At 36.9% G+C, this 20,933-nt stretch overlaps 1 protein-coding gene across 4 annotated transcripts in view; it reads right to left on the bottom strand.

Annotated features, from left to right (window-relative positions):
- Positions 1-20,933, bottom strand: part of znf704 (zinc finger protein 704) — a 51,562-nt gene that overhangs the window by 14,033 nt on the left and 16,596 nt on the right. For all 4 annotated transcript variants that reach the window (XM_079878323.1, XM_079878325.1, XM_079878326.1 and 1 more), the window contains exon 3: positions 1,231-1,334. In XM_079878323.1, coding sequence (XP_079734449.1) covers positions 1,231-1,334 — 104 coding nt within the window. The remainder of the gene's footprint in view (positions 1-1,230; positions 1,335-20,933) is intronic.

Genomic DNA, 20,933 nt, shown 5'->3' with positions numbered 1-20,933 from the left:
GTCCAGCAATGCGTTCCAGACGCAGTAATCGTTTCTACACAGTCTATTTTTGCTCTGCTGCACGTGCAGAATTAAAGTGACAGCGCATTGTTAGTGGTGAACTAAATGAACAGTGATTTCACCAGAAATCCATATAATTAAAGTCTACTGTCAACATATGACTTTCTGCCCTGGGTAAAGCAAAGAAAACATGATTGTTTTTCCAGAATTGAGCACTTGACCAGCCATGTTTACATATTAACACATGATTTATTAACTTATCATTCTGAGCAGTGTTGCTGTTGTCAACTAAAAAACTATTCAAATAGTTTTTGTTAACTTAAATACAAAAATAAATAATAGACTAAAAACTTTAAAATTAGAAATGTTGCCTTGACAATTAACAGAAAAATATATATATATTTTGAAGTACTAAAATTACTAAAATCGACATGAACTAAAACTAAGGAAAACAACAAAAGCACATAACAAAATGAATCAAACTTTAAAATTTAAATGAAAACTGAAAAATAAAATACTATAATAGTACATACAGTCAAGAAAAATAAAATAACACTGTTTCAGAATGGGAATCAGCAGGAAACTGCTATATTATATTTACTGTATAATATTTTTGAAACTGTGATCTGTCATATATTTTTTGTGATCTTTTACTTGTTTCTCTGGCACTTTGTTTCTTTCTTTGTGTAAATATATTGTTAGCTTCTCTCTTTTTTTTCTAATCTCTTTTAAGTCTATATATATATATATATATATATATATATATATATATATATATATATATATATATATATATACACATAGAGAGAGAGAGAGAGAGAGAGAGAGAGAGAGAGAGAGAGAGAGAGCACTTCAAGGTACAGTATTAAAAGTGAAAGATCAGAGAGGGTATAGAATTTTAACTCATTTATGACAGTTTTGGTGCAAGACACCTTTACTAACATTAAATAGGACTTCAGGGAATAAACTGCAATGCTACATACAGAAGTGTATAATATGGCCTCTTTATGTTATTAGTAGATGACAGCTTTAAGACAGCAAAAGCTAGTCTCATGATCGCTGAACTAATGCACTTCCATCTCATGTGACACTTTTTCATGCGCATGTTACATTGAAAACAGGAAATAGCTGAGTGAAAAGCAAGTCGTTTCTGCAGCGCACAGCAGGCAGTGTGAAAATGACCTCACGAGGACTGAGATCACTGTGTAGTTGTGATCTAATGTTACTTACCGCTAACTTTTACAGGAGGGCTCCGCACCAGCGGACTAGTGGACAGGCTGGTCAACACCATGGCAGCCGTCACTTTGTCCATGTCCACCTCCTCCTCGGATTTCCTGTAAGAGCAAGAAACATTACTTAAACTCACCATGAAATCAAAAATGACCATTTTAATTTTTATGGAATATTGCAGTGTTCATAATAAATGATTTATCTGTGCACATCATTATTTTCTTAAATGTGCCCTCGTAATCTTTATTCAAAAACATTAACTTACCCTCCCTCTCGCAACAACATCTCTTGAGTAGGGGTGGGAATATTACTAGACAATAGATATATTGCTAGACAATCCTATAATGATACATCACGATATCTGTCTAACTATGAAAACAAAATGCCCGTGAAAAGGTTCTCTCTCTTTATTCAAGTCCAAACTGTTTAGAAAACAGCACAAACAGTTTTTCAGTCTGTAAATTAAATTTAACACTTTATGTAAATAAAAAAAATTATGCTTATACTTTTTAAAAGCTTAAACCTTTCTTTGTGTGTAAACTGACACATTTAACTGCTTATCGACTTTTATTTAGACCTGGGAACATCTCAGTGTTTACCAGCTTCCTTAAAATAAACCTGGGAATACTGTTTTCAAAGGTACCGACTTCGGTATTTTAAAATTTTCTCTGATTGGCTACAATGATCAACGCTTCCAAAACATGTTGTAAATAGACATCTTTGCCGCTCTTCACCGAGCGCTTACACAGATACACACGGGAGCATTTGAAAGCAGGCGTCTATCAGCGGATCCCTAATATATCCACTGATAGACGCCTGCTTTCAAACACTCCCGTGTGTATCTGTGTAAGTGCTCAGTGAAGAGCGGCAAAGATGTTTATTTACAACGTTTGTCCCATCAATGGTATAAAAGCCGAAGTGCGTCCAGACTTTGGCTGGGGCATCTTATTATTTTACTCACACTGCTGTCCGCCATCCCATTAAAAACTTCTTTTTTTTTTTAGGCTAGTTAACTTATGTTCACGTTTCCCTCATTCATGTGTTGAGGTCCACCTCGAGGAGCCATGAAGTAGCGATGCTTGGAGCAGGGAAATCTATTTAGAGAGCCTTATTTTATTAATAATAAAAAAAAAAATCAATATTTGGCGCCAGCGTATCGCACGGAGAAGGACAACGATATAGATCGCCCTATCGATATTTTGTCCCACCCCTACTCTTGAGAGTGGGACAATAAAAGCGGGACAATATTCCAAGAGAAATTGAAGAACAAACTTATGTCACATCATTTCGACTTGACTGGAGTCCGAAATGAAGAGCTAGTGCAAACATATCCACATCGCTTTGATCAGAATGCTTTCACAACTGCCGTTTTCTCACTGCTGTCCTTTTTCTGCTCAGGTATTTCAAACTTGTTTTTAGTGAAGAAAGTGAAGAAAAAGGACCTTGCCTTGAGCATATTAGGGCCTTAATGGTTAGGTATTACAAACTTCCCTAAAATGCTATTACATACATGTTGCTCCGAGCTTCCACGCCAGCTGCTGCGTTCATTGTTCTGGGATCTCCAAAGCTGCGCTGCACAGCGCTCCTATGATGGACAGAACAGGAACATCTGTCCTGACAGATGACTCTCATCACTCACAGGTGTAGTGTAACATGTCTCTTTACGATAGCATGATGGCGAATGATGATATCTCAACACAACCCGTTTCTGCTTTGGGAACGGACCAGCTGATCTTGCGCCGTTTGCGGGTCTTTAAACAACAAAAAAGGGCTGCGTGAAAGACGTCACTTGTTTTTATATAGCAAAGGACATCTGTAAAATCTCAGATGAGTATTTCATGCCTGTGATTGAAGGACGGGCAATGAATGCGTTGACGTGTGGAAGGAGTAATAAATCTTCTCATCTGTCAGCTCACAGGAGCACATTCTCTCTTGGGAAAACCTGAGCTGCCCTGCCAAAGGCACAGCATGAAATCTCATATATGAGAGAGAGAGAGAGAGAGAGAGAGAGAGAGAGAGAGAGAGAGAGAGAGAGAGAGAGAGAGAGAGAGAGAGAGAGAGGAGAGAGAGAGAGAGAGAGAGAGAGAGAGAGAGAGAGAGAGAGAGGAGAGAGAGAGAGAGAGAGAGAGAGAGAGAGAGAGAGAGAGAGAGAGAGAGAGAGAGAGAGAGAGAGAGAGAGACCGACCTCTGTCTAACAGAGAAGCCTGGGACCCCCATTAGAGATAGGCCTAATTTATGTTTCTCGTGCGGCGAGAATGATGTCATTACGGCTTTCGGATAAATCACGGTAGGCTGCCATCGATGCCGCTTTCCCCAGGACCACATCATTACGGCTACTTCCTGGTCACCTTGGGAGAGCACACTGGGAGTGATGGAGCTTTCCAGATAATGCCACGCTGGTGCTCCTGGATGACTGCTAATTAAGAGCTTTAATATCTCTCATCCAATGGAATATTGTAAATTTCAAGAAATGCATTAGATCCTGTGTAATTAGCATGTGATATATTGCCACACTTGAACAAAAAATGATCTCTGAAGTCCCAAATCACATGAGTCATTAGTGTCCTTATCAAGCCATGGGAGTGAAGCCGGCCACACATTTTTGAATAGTAATTAAAAAGAGAAGGTGAGCAATACATTCAGCTGACACGCATGATGGGGGACTAAGGGAGCTTTCACATTGCTGCGGTCCAAATCCGAGCACGATCGTTCCCGGCTCCCCCCGCAGCGGTGGTCTGCTTTCACACTCAACTTGATTCTATCGAACCCTGGTGTTCATCTTACGTCATAACAAACGTGCGCGGTGCATGGTAGAAAACAGGGCACGGGTCAATATATTGCATTTTCTACTTTGGTGCTATTATGCACAGCAGAGTGAACGACACAGTTATTTACACCGGACTTACAACAAGTACATTATAAAAAAGATGTAATTTTGCACATTCCTAATCATTGCCCATCCCATCATCACTAGAACATCTTCAACCATGAAGCTGGAAAAACACATTATGGGAGTTACTGTTCTCAAATAGAGAAAAAGAACAGACAAACAGACGCTGGGCTGTGAACTGAGCCTGCGCTGTATCTGATGTTGGCTTACTCTCACTGGCTTACTTTGACGTCTTTGGTTTTCTCAATGGGATTGGGACAATATGATCATGCTCTCTCTGCTCATTTCCAATCAGGCAGATATAAATTAATGACCATGTTGTAGATATGAGCTTGGGTATGAATTACCCAGATTTAAGAGTCATTAATACGCGGTAATTCTTCCAGTGGCTTCCCTCATTTGCAGGAAGACAAACGTCAATGGGGTTTTTTTTTGGTCATGGGGGTAAATGCGTGAGATGGCCGCCAGCCAGGAGGGGGAGGCAGTCCACAGACATCTGTTGCGATTCAATGGACAGATGTGCCAACTTTTGTAGCCGTCCAAACTCGTAAGACAAATGATAGAGCGGGTGGCTAGAGAAAGGCTATCCTACGTACCTTCAGACATCTGGACCTTTGTGTTTAATTAGTCCATTGAGGAGGCCTGTGCCCACAGTGGCGGAAAACTGGAAAGATTTCAAAAATAACGGTGCTTTAGGAGGATATAATAAACTGATTGGATTATAGTCATTTTGCTAAGCCAATATCAGTCTTCCTGCATTTAATCACTGTGGACTCATTCAAGCCATTCTTCCTTGCAACAAAATAACAGTGCTACTTCAACATACCAAAACGATCAAAAACAAATTGCACTCCATTCAGAATTCAGAGAGCACTTCAGTGTCAGCAGACACTGATAACACTGAAATAGCACTGGGGAAATCAGGGGAATTCCCCCGAAAAACCAGAGCACTTAGCTCCTCCCCTGCAGCCATCCCCTTCCTGTTCGGTTTTGAGCTAGAACAGGAGGGAGCAAAGAGGTGCCTTTGAAGTAGTTCGAGCTGGGCCGTCCATCGTTTATTACAGTCACTAGTGTATGACGCTCATTCCCTTCTAAATAACGGGTAATAAATCAGACACCTCAAGCCTCCTGGCATGAGCTCCAATGTTCTGTTATCACTGCCATCCACATAAAAATCTGCATACGACATGGGACAAATATGCATGAGAGACATTGAAGCATTATAAAACTTTAACCTGCTATAAACATGTAGCATTGTGACTGTGACCTCTGACTGTCAGATACTAATCAGATACGGTCATGGACCGAGCCTTCCGCGGTTTTCCACGGCCGTGTGCAGATCCAATCAACATCACATACCTTTAAAAGATAAAATGGCGGAGGCATATATGGGCTGATATCTATCAATTTCCTGTGCAATAACATTACAGTGCAGCTCTGGTTGGTTGGTATGACTGTACTGTATATATTGTATGGCAGTTCAAATAAAAAATTTGTGCTGGGGTAGTTTCTGAAATTTGGTTGATTTGACCTGGAATGACACTGGAAGTAATGTCAAATCTCTAAATTATCAGCTGGTATGGTCCAGACCCTAACAAAGCAAAGTCTCAGCTTTACATGAAACATCCATGGACCTCTGGATGCATTAGTACACAAAAAAGTAAATAATCACTGGATTTATGTTACCGATACGCCGCTCCTAAACAGAACATTTGAGTTTTCCGAGTACAGACGACACCATTGTCAAAACGATCCCCAATTACATGGATCCGCGAAAACTAATAAAAACGCTGTATTCTGCTGCCAGGCCATTAGATTGTGATGAAACACTATAGACTGAGCACGTAATACGCATGTGCATGATGTCAATGTCTTCAGAGATTCGCGTTTTTGTTGTTTACAATGAGACCGTTTTCAAAAACTTGCACTTTGAAACCCCAAAAGTTTGCGTTTTCAGGCACCCAAAACACCGTTGTCATTAGTGTTGTCAAAAGACCCGGTACTTCGGTACCAAGTCGGTACTAAACATTTTTTAAACGTCACGGTACCAGGTTTTCTCAAACCTGGTACTTGATGCGCATGCATGCCCGAAGCGCGTGCAGTTTCGTCGTCTTCATAAAAGCGCTGAGACATGGCGACCGGCGGTGCTGCTGATGTGGTGGCTGCCATAAGGGGCCGTTCACATAGCGCGTTTTTTGCGCGTGCAGATTCGTTATTTCAAATGTAGGAGCGCGGCAAGCGCACTCATAATAGAAGCGACGCGCTCGTTTTTCCAGGCACGCCTATGTTCATGGTTGCATAGCAACGACAGACGCCACGGGAGAGCAAGCGCTTGTGGAAAGGAGAAAGCGGTGCGAACTGCGCTCTCCATGATGACGAGGAAGTATCAGCAAAGAATTATTTGATTTCTGGCCCTTGCATTAGCTTTACTACTAGATATATTTATGGAGATGAGAAATAAAAAGCCGTCATTAAGTCATTAATATCAGTCCGTCAGAAAAGCAGTTCTAGGCTTATTCTTGGCTATATAACTCTTAGCAGGTTTAAAAAGCCCTTTTAAAATAAAATATGAATGCAGTTTTGGATTAAATAAAAGTACAGTCAAGTCAAATAAAACACGTTTTATCTCCTGTATAGTTTGGTAACATTACAATAAGATACCATTCATTAACATTACTTAATGCGTTATCTAACATCAACACATTGAGTGAAAAATATATTTTTACAACATTAATTAATGTTTGTGAATGTTATTTAATACAAACACTTGATTGGTCATGTTTGTTCACTTCATTCATTGTGCATTAAATAATGTTAACAGAAATAATGTTAACTTTTGATTTTAAAAATGTATTTTTAAATTAACCCCAAACATAACATAATTGCAACAGTATATAACTATTTTTAATTGTTAGGTCATTTTATCTAATGTTATCTAACAAATGGAATCTTATTGTAGTGTTTTTAATACTACAGTTTCCATCTTTGCAACCGTGATATACACTTTAATATATGTAAATTTAATCTAAATTAAGCTTTGGTACCGAATTGGTACCGAGAACCATGGATTTTCACTGGTATTGGTACCGAATACTGAAATTTTGGTACCGTGACAACACTAGTTGTCATGTAAATAAACGGCCAAAAAGCATAAAAAGTTTAATGTCTTTAGTTTAAAACGGTGTCGTGTAAGCAGCTCCTATAGGTTAACAGCTCTTTGATAGAATAAGCTGCAAAAAAGGAACAAACTGTATTTTTTTAAAAAAAAACCCTGTCTATAATAGAAACTTTAGAAAATCTCTTGAGTCTGCTCTACCCAGAGGACCAGTCCAGGACAGTTTCCAGTTTTGATAATGATTGAATCTACTGCACGCTCTACCACCCAACTGTTCTGGAAATCTCCCCCCTTTCTCTCTCTTTGGAAGGGAAACTTGCAAAGCGCTTGGGAGCGAGAGACATTAACCTTGGCAACCTGAAATACATACACACTTTTTTAATTTGATTAAAGAAAAGATTAATCCATTAATCATCTATTACTTTGTCTCATTACAGGTCGAGCGTGTGGTTGACACAGGGCACAAACACACGCACGTTCTTTGTTCTCAATGCCACGCTCGTTTCATCTCGCCCCCTCCACCCCGGCTCCAGAAGTGCTCTCCTCACGCCCGTAGGCTGAGCGCTCGCACAGGATACGCTGAATGTGTGGGCTGCGCTGGTCTCAGGGGCCCGAGGGGGGTACTGTCGGTCAACACAGGGATGCTCAAGGCGGTCCAGAAATCACAGTGGTTGGCACCGGCCCAAAGCCAGCCTCCTCTTACCTCACACACACACGGCCCAGCTCCCTGTAGTATGGATAAACATTGTGCCTGTGAAACCTGGCCCGCGGCCAGACGCAAAGCTGGAGTTGAACAATGATTTCCCTTAATACTGGACAGCCTTGTTTACTTGCTAATCTGAGAACAGACAAAATACAGTGCTGCGTTTCGGCTACACTGGCAACTCGTACGGCATTTATAGCCACCCCTGCCCCACCCCACACGGCTGGGTCGAGTTTTTACAGTTCTCCGCAGTGTTTATGAGCGTTCCTCAATGTGAGGAGGGTAAACACACTCACAAAGAGGGAGGTTTCCACATTCCTACTAAACATGGTTAGTGTAAGAGCTGCGGTATTAAGGGTTAACATCGACCTCGTGAAGGAAAAGAGAAAACAAGCCTGTATCTGACCCCATCACACAGTGTTAATGTAAAAGAGCCTACAACATGAAAGAAAAAAAAATCCCAGTCATTCATGCTATTGGGTAAAAAATATGACAAGTATGCTTGATATGACAAGCATGTCGAAGAAAAATGCCATACAGGCTGCCGTTGCAGGTGAACATCTTTGTTCTGAACTGTTTATATTAGTTTTTACTAAATATCATTTTGCATTATCATTAGTTATGGCTGTCACAATCATGAAACTTTGACTGATGATAAAATGTCATTTAAATAATTTTTATGAATGATGTAATTGCCTGTTTTGTTCACTTTAGACCTGGAATTCAATCCAATAATGTTTTATTTCCTTTGTAAACAAATATTGCACAGAAGTAGAATGACATGAATTATATTTGAAATATGAAAATATTCAAAATTATTTTTGTTTCATTATAAATATGATAAATATCTGCTATTATGCTGTTAATATTACTATTGTTTTTATTATGAACTTTAGAATATTATCAACAAATAATTAAAACAACAACACCATTTGTCATAAATCAATCATAAATCACAACAAAGCCATTTGTCATAAATCAATTTTCATACATCATTTAAAAGATGATGTCCAAAAATATTTACAAAAATGCTAATATGGTAAAAATGCTAAATTCATATGGCATTTAAAGATGTAATGGCCTGTAATGGCCAAAAATATTTGCTATTTTGCCAAAAAAATGCATATATATTTATATAGATATATAAATATAAATATAGTACAATAAAGCTAAAACTTTGACATGAGTGTCGATCCACTGCACACACCAGAGGAGTTCACACATTAACCATGAAATTATAAAAGTGATTAGATCAAATAATGGTGATTAGGAGATCGCATCAGGCAATATTAAAGTCACTTAAACAACTAAATAAATGTAATACTGAAAAATATGATCACGATTACTTGCTTTAATCAAATAATTTTCCTGTTTTATAGGTTAAACAAAACAAAAGCTAAATCGTTCCAAGTACCCACTGGAACCAGGTTGGGAATCAGTGATGAATATTAACCTATATACTTCAAACCTCAAACATTGTCCCTCCTCAGGAGACATGAATGTGAAATATGGTGGTGTGCATCAATGAAACGTGGCATCGGCGCCCTACATTTCAGTCTACATCCCACAGTATAGTTCACACAAAGATATGACCCACAAAAGGAACCGGCAAAAGACAAACCGTAGACTTTGCGTCACCTCCCCCAGAGATGCTCCATGATAGAGCACCTGAACTGCATTCACAAAGCCAGCGCTGGGATGTTTAAGAGCCGCCCGTTCAGCGGGCATAGCAACTGCTTTGATGGACTCGGAGAATTGATGTTTCTGTCTGACGTAATGAGCGATGGGAATACAGAGCTTGTTGCTGCTGCAAGCCATTCATTTAGCTGCCCCTTTTGTCAGGAAAAAGAGCGAGGTGATAGTGAAAGGAAGAGGCAACCACGTAAAAAAGAGTCTACAGCAGCAACAATGACTGCTGATCACACTTGGTCCTGTTCTATTCCCTGAATACTGAACTCACATCAATGCCAGTGTGTTCCTGCTGGCTACCTGCCAGATTCACATGTTGTCTTCAAGTCACGTCGGAATGATCAAATTTATGAGATGGGACACTTCAATGTCATATCAACCAGCTGGTTTTCTTTATAGGGTTAAACCAAAAATGAAAATTCTTTCATTTACTCACCATGTCTTTTTTTTTTTCCTTCATTGAAAGTCAAAGGGGTTTAATGTTGTTTTAAACAGATGAAACATTCTTCAAAATATCTCTCTTTGTTCTTCAAGAAAGAAAAGTCATAGTGGTTTGGACTGACATGAGGTCGAGTAAATGACAGAATTTGTATTTTTGGGTGAACTTTCCCTTTAAGGTTACTTTCTGAATCATTATGGAGTGCTAACTGGAATTCTTAATAATAAATACATTTCATTTGTTATGTATAGCACCATTCACAATGCATACAGTATTATTTCAAAGCAGATTTACAGAAAATCGTGCCTTAATTCTCCCAGTGAGCGAGCCATAATGACATAATAAGACATAATAACTGTAAGGGCCAAATTCACTAAACAGTTACAGCACTTTAGTGCAAATTCTGCTGATTTTCCACTAAGATAACCTTCTCTAGCTGGCTAACAAAGATAAGGTTTTGAAGAAATGTACTTGTTATAGTGTCAGATGCATCAGGTGTTAAAAACTACAAACCAATCAGCAAAGATTTGCATCGCATGTCAACGGTTTCCAGCAAAAGACTGTTTATAAATGTACGAGTTATAAAGTTATTTTTGTGAAGAAAAAAATGAAGAAAACAAATGTTGTAAAAAAGAAAAAGTAAGCGTAAGTAATAAATAAAATAAGTATTTATACAGCTAATATAAAAATACTAGAGTTCAAAAGTTTGAGGTAAGTTTTTTTTATGTGTTTGAAAGAAATGCTTATAAAGGCTCCATTTATTTGATCAAAAATATTTTCAAATGTTAATTATTCCTGTGATGGCAAATCCGAATTTTGAGCATCATTACTCCAGTCTTCAGTGTCACATGATCCTTCAGAAATCATTCTAATATGCTGATTTTCTGCTCAAGAAACATTTCTGATTAATATTATCAATATTAAAGACAGTTCATATTTTTAAAACTGCTTTATTTTTGTGGAAACTGATTTATTTTTGCAGGATTCTTTGATGAGAATTTAAAAGAACAGCATTTATTTGAAATAAATATTTTGTATTATAATATTTGTCTTTACTGTCACTTTTAATCAATTTAAAACATCCTTGCTAAATTAAAGCAATAAGCCTAAAGAAGCTGTGGTTTACAGTGAATTTATAACAGCTAAGGGACTGGAACTATCCATTTTATAAAATAAAAAAATATTTATTTAAAAAAAAAATCTTACTGACCCCAAACTTTTGAATGGCAGTGCAGCTAAAAATAAATATGGATCATTCTTTTGTGGTGGGGCCAGTGAAAATGTTGTCAGGGCAAGTTAAACTAAGATCTACTGACCAGCAAAAAAAACAAAAAAACAAAACATATCACGATATGAAATATCAAAAAGAAATATATCTATATTGCCTAAAATGTCTAATTGTGTTATGACCAAAATCACTTATATCTAACATATCTTCTGAACAGCTTCTAAACTCATAAGTAGGAACTTCCCTAGAGGAAGGCAGCTGTCTGTGGTAACAATAGTGATACGCACAAAGCTGAGGTCAATAGTACAAATGTCACACTGGAATTCACTATTGACAATGTGATTCTTATTGAGTGCAAGTCCACAAAGCACCTGTGCTTCGTCCCGCGAGAGACATTCCTTGTTCCCTCCACATTAGATAAACAACAGAACGGAAGCAGACTGCCTACAAAACTTTGATTTGTGGGTAATGATGCATCTTTTAAAGTCTATGCTTCAATGTCAAAGCCAAAGTGTCCCTTTCTCTCGTAGATTCTCATGCCCACAATCCCTCACGCCGGCACGTGACCACCCCTCCATCCCCCCGCCAGCATCACCCTCATCACCCATCTTCCCCAGGGAGCCATTACTACGACAGAGATCCCAATTACACAATGTGAGGGGTATTGGAGTGCCTCATAAAACTCCATACTTCATGAGATGGGGCTGATGGGTAAGCGAGCGCATGTGTGGTGGGGGTAGACGTCTTCCCCTGAACATCATGTCCTAACTGCCTCAGGCCAGGACAAAGACCCTGTCACTTGCGAGCGTGTTATGGACACTTATTAGGGGATTTGTTGTGGTTTCCACCGCTTTAATTCCTCGACGGAGCCGCCTAAAGGGTGTAATAAAAATGCCAGATGTGCATTTTTGTGCAAATGGTTAAGAGTGAGAAGTTGACTGTGGTAAGAAGCTCAAAGGAACACTGCTTCCATTAATGAGTGATCTGTTTATCAGCATTACGCATAGATAGAGCAGGACAAGCTGTAGAACAGCAATACACAAACAACATATTCAATAGAAAGGCATGCTTAAAGGTCATCATTTACTCACCCTCAAGTTCAAACCTGTATGAATTTCTTTCTTGCGCTGAAAAAAACAAACAAAAAAAAGATGATATTTTGAAGAATTTCGGTAACCAGATAGGATTGGACCCCATTGACTTCCATAGTAGGAAAAAAATACTATGGAAGTCAATGGGGTCCATTAAATGTTTGGTTACCGATATTCTTCAAAATATCGTCCTTTGTTTTCAGCAAAAAAAAAAAGACATACAGGTTTGAAACAACTTGAGGGTGAGTAAATGAGGACAGAATAGTCATTTTGAAGTGAACTATTCCTTTAAAGTATATAAAGTGGTGAATGCAGGGTTCCAAACTGCGACCATTTTTTGAGAATGTGCGAGTTAAAATTTGATGTGGTCGCATTTGTGCGAGTGCATGGTCATGTACTACTCAGTTAAATTCACGCATGAATTTTCCTGCATTGAACTTGTTTTAGCGCCCGCCAAAGTCTTATTTGATCGGTGAGTAATGTAGATGAACTGCTGCGCTTGTGACAGGGGGCATGTTTAACTGAAAGAATGAGCAGAGAGAGAGACCCGGTCGCGCGCGCGCGCTCTCTATCTTCGGAGCCAAGCGAAAGTGTAAACAAGACTTCACCGTCTCCAAACTAAGCGCTGTCTTGCTCTCTCTCCCGCGCGCATATTAATCAAAATGAATCGACACTGTGGTAAAAGGTCGGAAGAGTTTCCATGGAGCATTCGGATTTTTTTTTTTTCCTGAATTACCGCTGGGTGTGAATTGTGCTAAATAAGTTGCCTTATCTTCTCTGAAAAGCGTTCCGAACATTCAGCTGACATAAAACAACACGTTAATTAAACGAAAAAAACTATCCAGTGATGAAATGTTTTCTGTGTTGACACAAATCTTGGATGTCCATGTCCTCCTAACTGCTGGGATAATCACACAACGTGCATGACACGTCCAATTCGCGAACTAATGACTCCTTTGAACCGATTAAACAACTGATCTTTCTGTATTTCACTGTATTTCTATTTAGCTTTATTTTATTTAAGTTTTAGTCATTTTAGTATTTCAACTTAGACTTATTTATTTCAGTTAGTTGCCAAGGCAACATTTCTAAAAAAAAAATGTCCATCTAATATTTATATTTTATGCATTTATTTATTTTTCAGCTTTATTAATTACTCAAAAAAAAAACAAAAAAAAAAACACCAATATATAGAGACCAGAATAGTCAAAATTTTCATCCAATAACCAATAATTGGCTGGTATTAAAATTCTATTCCGTTTTGCCTAAAAACGAAATATAAAACTAAATAAAAATAAAAGAAATCCTTCAAATCACAGGAATTTCTATAGCACCTTTAGACCAAAGTGCTTTATCCAATAAAATAATGTTGGGCGATATGGCAAAAAAGTATGATCTTGATATTCTTTCTCGATTTATAATTTGATAATTCTGTTAGCTTGAAGAGTATCCTGACAATGACTGAAGCCTGGAAAAACCAGAGGGTTCAATAATTAGAGTTCAATAATTATAGATTATAGTTTATTAACAAAAATAGAATAACATCATAACATAAACCTTTAACTGTGCAAACATGCTTTTTCTGCCTTAAAACAACAGAAGTTAGGTTGCCTTGTAAAATAGTGGCAGCAACCATCTCAAATATTTGAAGAGGTATAACCCTATACAAAAAAAGCTTGCACTGTTAGATCAAAAAAAGAAAAATATTAACTATACTGGTTTTACAAGTATACTTACGGTGCCTTTTCAGGTGATGGAAAAGGTTTGTTGCGTTTCCCGCCTTGGTTGGAACCGATTAACGGCATATTTTGCAGACCGTCTGGGCCGGTTCACACAGAACGCATTTTGGCATTCCATTGCGCTACTTTTCCATTGTTTTTCTATGTAAATGCACTAGACGTGTTTGACCAGTGCAGGACAAGTCATTCTAAAAACGTGGCAATCAAATTAAAAAGTCTCATCTCAAAAGCCTGCGTTTTTCCCCCCACTGACATTTGTCACGTTTTTTAACTGCAACAACGTATGCTGTGTGAACAACAGGCTCTCAATCTGTGCTTCGATGCTTTTAAGAAACTTAAAACACTTATTTGTGTTCACGCTCCGTAGTCTAAAGAACGTCAAATGCTTTTGCGCGATGCAACTGAAGTGATTGACAGCTTCAGGCATTAAGGGAGCACTTTTTTAAAGATTCCATATAACAGTGTTGTTAAATTTTTTGAGTTTACAGTAAGTGAGTGTTAGATGTTGGAAAAAAAATAAAGAGAAATGAGTATACACAATTACTATCTACTCTCAGCCAACATCTGATAAGTGTCCAAAATATATTGCATCCCTAAAAACATTCAGAAGACCTTAGCAACTGCACAGGAACACCTTCTTCATTTATATATATATAAATTTATTTATTTTTTTATTTTTTTTATGCATATGCAGTCACATTGTGATTTAGCACATAATTGAAATATGTGCGTCTCCAAAACAGTAAACAAGTTATACTGTAACAGCATGTAAACAGTAAACAAGTTATACTGTAACAGCATGTAAACTAATTTTCCTTTGTTTCCGTCGAGGCATGTTGATTCTGTGCACGCACACTTGGTAAACAGCAGCAGATGCCCTGTTTAAGGTAGAGCTGGCGCCAGGCTACTGTTCCTTATGTAAATGTGAAAGCCAGAGAAGGCGTAGCTCAATCCCCTGCACAGTGGTGGACGAGCAGCTCTCTTACGCCGCAGAAAAACACCAGCCACAGAGACAAAGGGGGAGAGCAAGGGAGCGAGAGAGCCAGGGTACAAACAGAAAAGAGAAGGTAAGAGAGAAAGATAGTGATAGTGAGATGGAGAGGGGTCTCTGCCACTCAGCACCTGAGAGTGAAGGAAGGAAAGAGGGAGAAACGGGACAGAGCGCTGGTTGTTTTTAAGTGGCTGTGGGAGGGCCACTGCTGTATTTATGACCGTCACGTAGCGCTCTACCCTCGCCGGGAATGGCAACAAGCTGCTGAAAGGGGGGTTAAGTTAGCCACAGGGGTCTCAAGAGGGGTTCAGCCTCATTTTATCAGCGGTGAATCACATTACGGGGGATTTTCACGCCAGTGCAGCGTAAATCTGGAAAATACAACAAGACTGGTCAACTAGTTTATCCCGTTTCATTTTCCATGACATTTTTTTTTGTAGCTGCAGCACTTTAAAGAAATAGTTCAGCCAACTAGAGATTGGGTTTTCTGAATGATTACTGAGTTAACATTCAGGCTAGATCGACCAATAGTAGATTTTGCCAATACCAATATCTAACCAATTATCAGATGATAGATTTAAAAATATATATATATTTTTCAAAATCAATTATAAGAATAAAAACTTCCCACTCAAATGTAAAATAGTGCTGAACTTTTGTTACAAAACTAACAATAATGACATCTCCATGAAAATATGTTCCAATTATAAAAAAAAAAAGCATTATAAATGAAATATTGCTGTTTCTTCACTACTAACACAATTTTTATTTATTTTATTATTTTATTAATTAGAAATAAAATCAACTTGTCTTTTTAGAAAACAACTGTATAGTATATAATATTATAGATTGCATATTGTGCTGATAACCAAAAAACTACTACATAATAAAAAAAATGTTTCATGACTACTAACACAATTTTTTAAATTTGTATTATTATTATTTTATTAATTAGAAATAAGATACATTTGTATTTAAAATGTCTTTTTAGAAAGGCATTATACAGTATATATTATTATATATTTAATTACATATTGTGCTGATAACCAAAAAAACAACTATTATATAATTTCTTTTTTAAAATGTTTCAAACTGTTTTTATTCTTTTTATTTAATAATTATTATTTTATTATTTCAAAATAAAATAAACTTTTAAGAAAATTTTAGAAAGGCATTGTACAGACATTATTATTTATTTTTTTGAGTATATATTTTTTAGCTGACAACCAAAAAGCAACTATACACGCACACACACACGAATTACACAACTCCACGACAAGTTGATTTTTAATATGTTGTTTTGCAGATCCCTAATAGGCAGACAGCTGTGAAGCAGCAAGCAACAATGTATGTGTAAAGAACGACTGAGACAAAGAATGAAAAGGGGGGGGGGGGGGGGGTTGGCCGAGTCATTTGTGCAGTGTTTCTTGTCACTATGTGCTGTGAGGTAGTGCCAAAGCTCTACCCCCTCGCTTTCACAGTTCCTCGAGTTACACAAGAGACTTCAAAACGCGCACAAGCCCCCGAGCGCAGAGAGGAGGAGCAGCCTCTCGGGTTTGGCAGGGCCGATCGCCGCTCTTCCAAACAGAGCAAAGTTCAGCGCCCGTAAGAGGAGCGCAGTCGCTCCCACAGATGCTGCAGACCCGCTGCTGCTGCCCCTCACGTGACCGCCTTATTGTTTACTCCAGCACACAGGCTTTCAGAGGAGACTGGGAAGAAAAACACAACACGACCCACATGTTTCTTGAAGGAGGCGTCGTGGGGAGACTTTACCTGTTGTCACAGCCACAAAGAGAAAAAAAGGATCTGAGCCGTTCTCCACATGCTTCTCCGACCACAAGATGTGAAGATCAGCTATAGCAGCTCTTCAGAAGAGCTTGGGATCAAATTATTTCGCTCGTATTGCAGTACTGTTTGCTAAGCATTGTTTTATAACGTCAAAAGTACTTTGGCACCAAGTCAATGCTAAAATAAAAATAAAAAAAGTATAAAAATTATAAATAATAATAAAAAATCGAATTAAAAACAGCTTAATAAACCTGCTCCTGTCTATTATGTCATTAATTAAACTACAATCTGTCAAGAAAAAGAGAAAAATGTATTTCTTTGTTCCATTTTACTGATTGTTTACTTGAATAATTACGTGACAACTTGAAGTGGATTGATTCACTTAGATAATTGAAAGCTACAGGTGACCTTTGACCCGACGTGTGATGTAGGACGCAGGTGTAGCGTAATCTTAGGTGAGAATTGGTGATCGTGGAAGCGCAGAGGATAGAGGGGAAAAAACTCCGGTCATGAATTAGAAGTCTAAAATGAGAAGTTTTCAAGAAAAATGTCGGTGGATTCATACGTCGGGTCAAAGGTCACTCTTTTGCAGAACTCGACCCTCTCGTACGACCGTTGCCGGAAGCCAGTAGTTTGTAAAGTTTTCAATATGGATAATTTGGACCCATCGCTTCGCTTCAGAAGGCATTTATTAACCCACTGGAGTCGTATGGATTACTTTTATGATGGATGGATGCGCTTCAAAAACTCGGACACTATTCAAAGCCATTACAAAGCTGGGAAGAGTCAGGATATTAATTAATGCAACTCATATACACATAAAATCATATACACCTAGGATGGCTCGAGGGTAAATTATCAAATAATTAAAATTTTTGGGTGAACTATTCCTTTAAATACTTTGGTCAGTTCAAGAATAATTTAAGCAATTTCATATTATTATTTGTTTTCCTTGAGAAAATTTTTCCTTGAGAGAATTAAGAGCAATTTCATGCCTATCCTTGAATTGGTCAAGTGATCAAGAGATGGGATTTAGAAAGTAATTAGTATAAGTAATATAATACCTTTTAGAGAGAGTAATTAGTACAGTAGTCTAATTACACTGTTGAATAAGTAATTAGTAGCTAGCAATTAATTAAGTTTTAGAGTAACTTACCCAACACTGATTACGACTTCAGACTAAATTTCACTGGTAATGGTATCAACTATTGTCATTCATATTTAAAAACAATATTCAGAGTATCAGAGTGCCAGTGGATAAAAATCAAAATGTGAAAACTGCAGTATCAAAGTCCTCAAAATTTGAGAACCTCGAATTATGCATATAACAGGAACAGTCTGACAGTAATTGTCTTGAAATGTATTGTTGAAGCTGAATAATTGGTTTAAAAGTGCTGCTTTGACGACTGCAGTAGCGGTGGAGGGGATGGATTTGGAGATGCTTCATGGAGAGAGTTTTAGCCCTAACAGTCAACAGTTATTGTAATCATATTCTCTGAGAAGTTGAGTCTCTAAATTCATTAAAAAGAAAAAAAAAAAAAAGAGAAAAAAAAAAGTTATATTAGTTTCACAGTGCAAAGGGAAAGTTGCCGTGCCTCTGTGCAACAGGCATAATACTACTGAGTCTTAATGATGGAGCTGCAAGCTAGCGATCACAATGATACTCCATCCCTTGGGCAATATAACGAAACCTCAGTGCAAAAGCTCTGCAACATGTAATACATATGGTGTTTCAGAAGACATTCTTTAACATCTGGAACATAGTGTACTGAACTGCTGAAAGATCAGCAAGAGACCAAGAATAGTATGAGCTAACCTCAACTTGAGTAGCCCTTTAAAGTGGTTAGTCTACTAAAATGTCTGTGGTCAGTAAAGACCTTCCATATAAAAAATGTGTTATGCAAGTATGGGAATTAGGAAGCTGTATTACAGCATGCAGGAGTAAATCAAAATCATAACATCTAATCTATACAGTGTTGTTTTGGCTTAAGCTTGGCTTTATAAGCCCTAAACCTGTGGGAGAGGGATATAGATTTAGCAAAAAAAGAACTTATAATACCATTAATCATAAACAGTTTTTTAATTCCTCCCTCAGAGGAATAGCAATTCATTTCCTTCCTTTATACTGTGTGTGTGTGTGTGTGTGTACACATATACACATATGTATATATATAGTGTGTGATATATATATATCAGCATATATATATCACACACTATATATATACGTATGTGTATATGTGTACACACACACACATTGTGTGTGATTATAAGTTATTTTTTATAATCTAATATATATATATCATATTAATTTTCAAATTGATATTTAATATCAATTTTAGATTAAGTTTTAATTTAATTTTATGTGCTTTTGTCCTTTTTTTATATTTCTATTTAGCTTATAGAGTTTTAGTACTCACAGTACTTCAACTTATTTCAGTTAGTTGCTGAGGCAACATTTCTAACTGTTGTTTAAGGTTTACGTTTTTATCTGATATTTATATTTTTATGTCATATTATATTTTATTTCTGCTTCAGTTCAATTAACGAAAATTATTTCTAATAGTTTTAGTTTTAATTAACAATAACAGTAAATCTTGTAAATGTAATCTTAATTAACCTATTAGCCTAAATGTTTAGATTTAAAGGTGATCACCAACATCTGTTGTGGCCCTGTCACACATTGTTTAGACAAACAGGAAGTCCCGCCTGCCTCAAATTCACACCATACAGTCAAATGTTAAACCTCTTAAACAGAGAAATGTTTTGAAAACACCACAGAGCCACAATGTTCCTGCTCTTCCAGGAAGTCAACCCAAGTCCACACATTGAACTGGGATAGGAGAAAGTTATGTATTTTAATAGTGGGGAAAAAAAAAATCTGTGCTTCTGTTCGCCTGCTGATTACTCTTTCCTACTGTCACATCTCTAGCCTAGAGTCTCCCTTCACTTTCATTTCTCAGCCACAATTGGTGAGCGACACCCCCATGCTGAGAGCTTAATTAGTACATATCCATTTTAATTAATACAGTCTTTCAGCTCGACAGAGATCGATAATTTAAGTTACTAACTACACTATCAAAACTGAAAGGTATAATTAGAAATGCAGATCATTTTACGCAGGTTTATTATTTTAATAGGACACACTTGAGTAACTCAACAGCATGATGCCCCCATGCCAGACAATCTTTGCCCCAAACTACAACTCAAACTGAATTAGTTCCTCTCAGTAGCCACAAGAGACGACGCACATAAACTAGGCTGCACTTACCTTTACGAAACAGAGCAACAGAGACAGTTATATCCAGACTTGAATCTATAAATCAACCATTTTTGTCAGGTGAACTCCTATGGCATCAATTATTTCATTGGAATGAACTGTGATTTTATGTAATATTAAACTTTGAATAAATAAACTGAATTATACATCTTCATATTATAAATATTTTCTCAATACATTTACTTCAGATTTTATATTTAATTACTTATATATTATTAGGGTTAATTGTTAGTTTAGTTTAAATATTTCATAATAAGAATTACATAATTAAAAATCATATATTATTTTATATAAATATATAATTTTTAGGCAAATATATGAAAAATTAGACTAATGTTATCAGTCAAAAAATGTGTTAACCAATTAAAAGAAATATGCCATGTATAATTAATATAATAAAGTTATAAATATATTTTATTTCAAATGTTTTTTTTTTTTTTAATCTTCAGAAACACTTTACTACAAGTTCATTCATTAATATTAATTTACTACATAGTTAACATGAAATAATGAAAAATACTTCTAAAGCATTCATTAATTGCATTTATTAATTAATCATTTAATGAATAGTTAATGTTAATATCAACAAATTGACTAATTCATTATTAAAATCAAAAGTTGTATTAATATTATTTAATAAACCTAAGCTAACATGAATATTTTTATTGTTCATTTTTATATATAGTTGTATTTTTATTAACTAATGTTAACAAAGATTAATAACCACTGTGACAAATGTATTGCTCAATCTTA

The sequence above is a fragment of the Squalius cephalus genome, assembly GCF_949319135.1.
Source record: "Squalius cephalus genome assembly, chromosome: 8".
Taxonomy (NCBI): domain Eukaryota; kingdom Metazoa; phylum Chordata; class Actinopteri; order Cypriniformes; family Leuciscidae; genus Squalius; species Squalius cephalus.
Note: the sequence above shows the minus strand (reverse complement) of the source record. Positions and strands in the feature narration are given on the sequence as shown.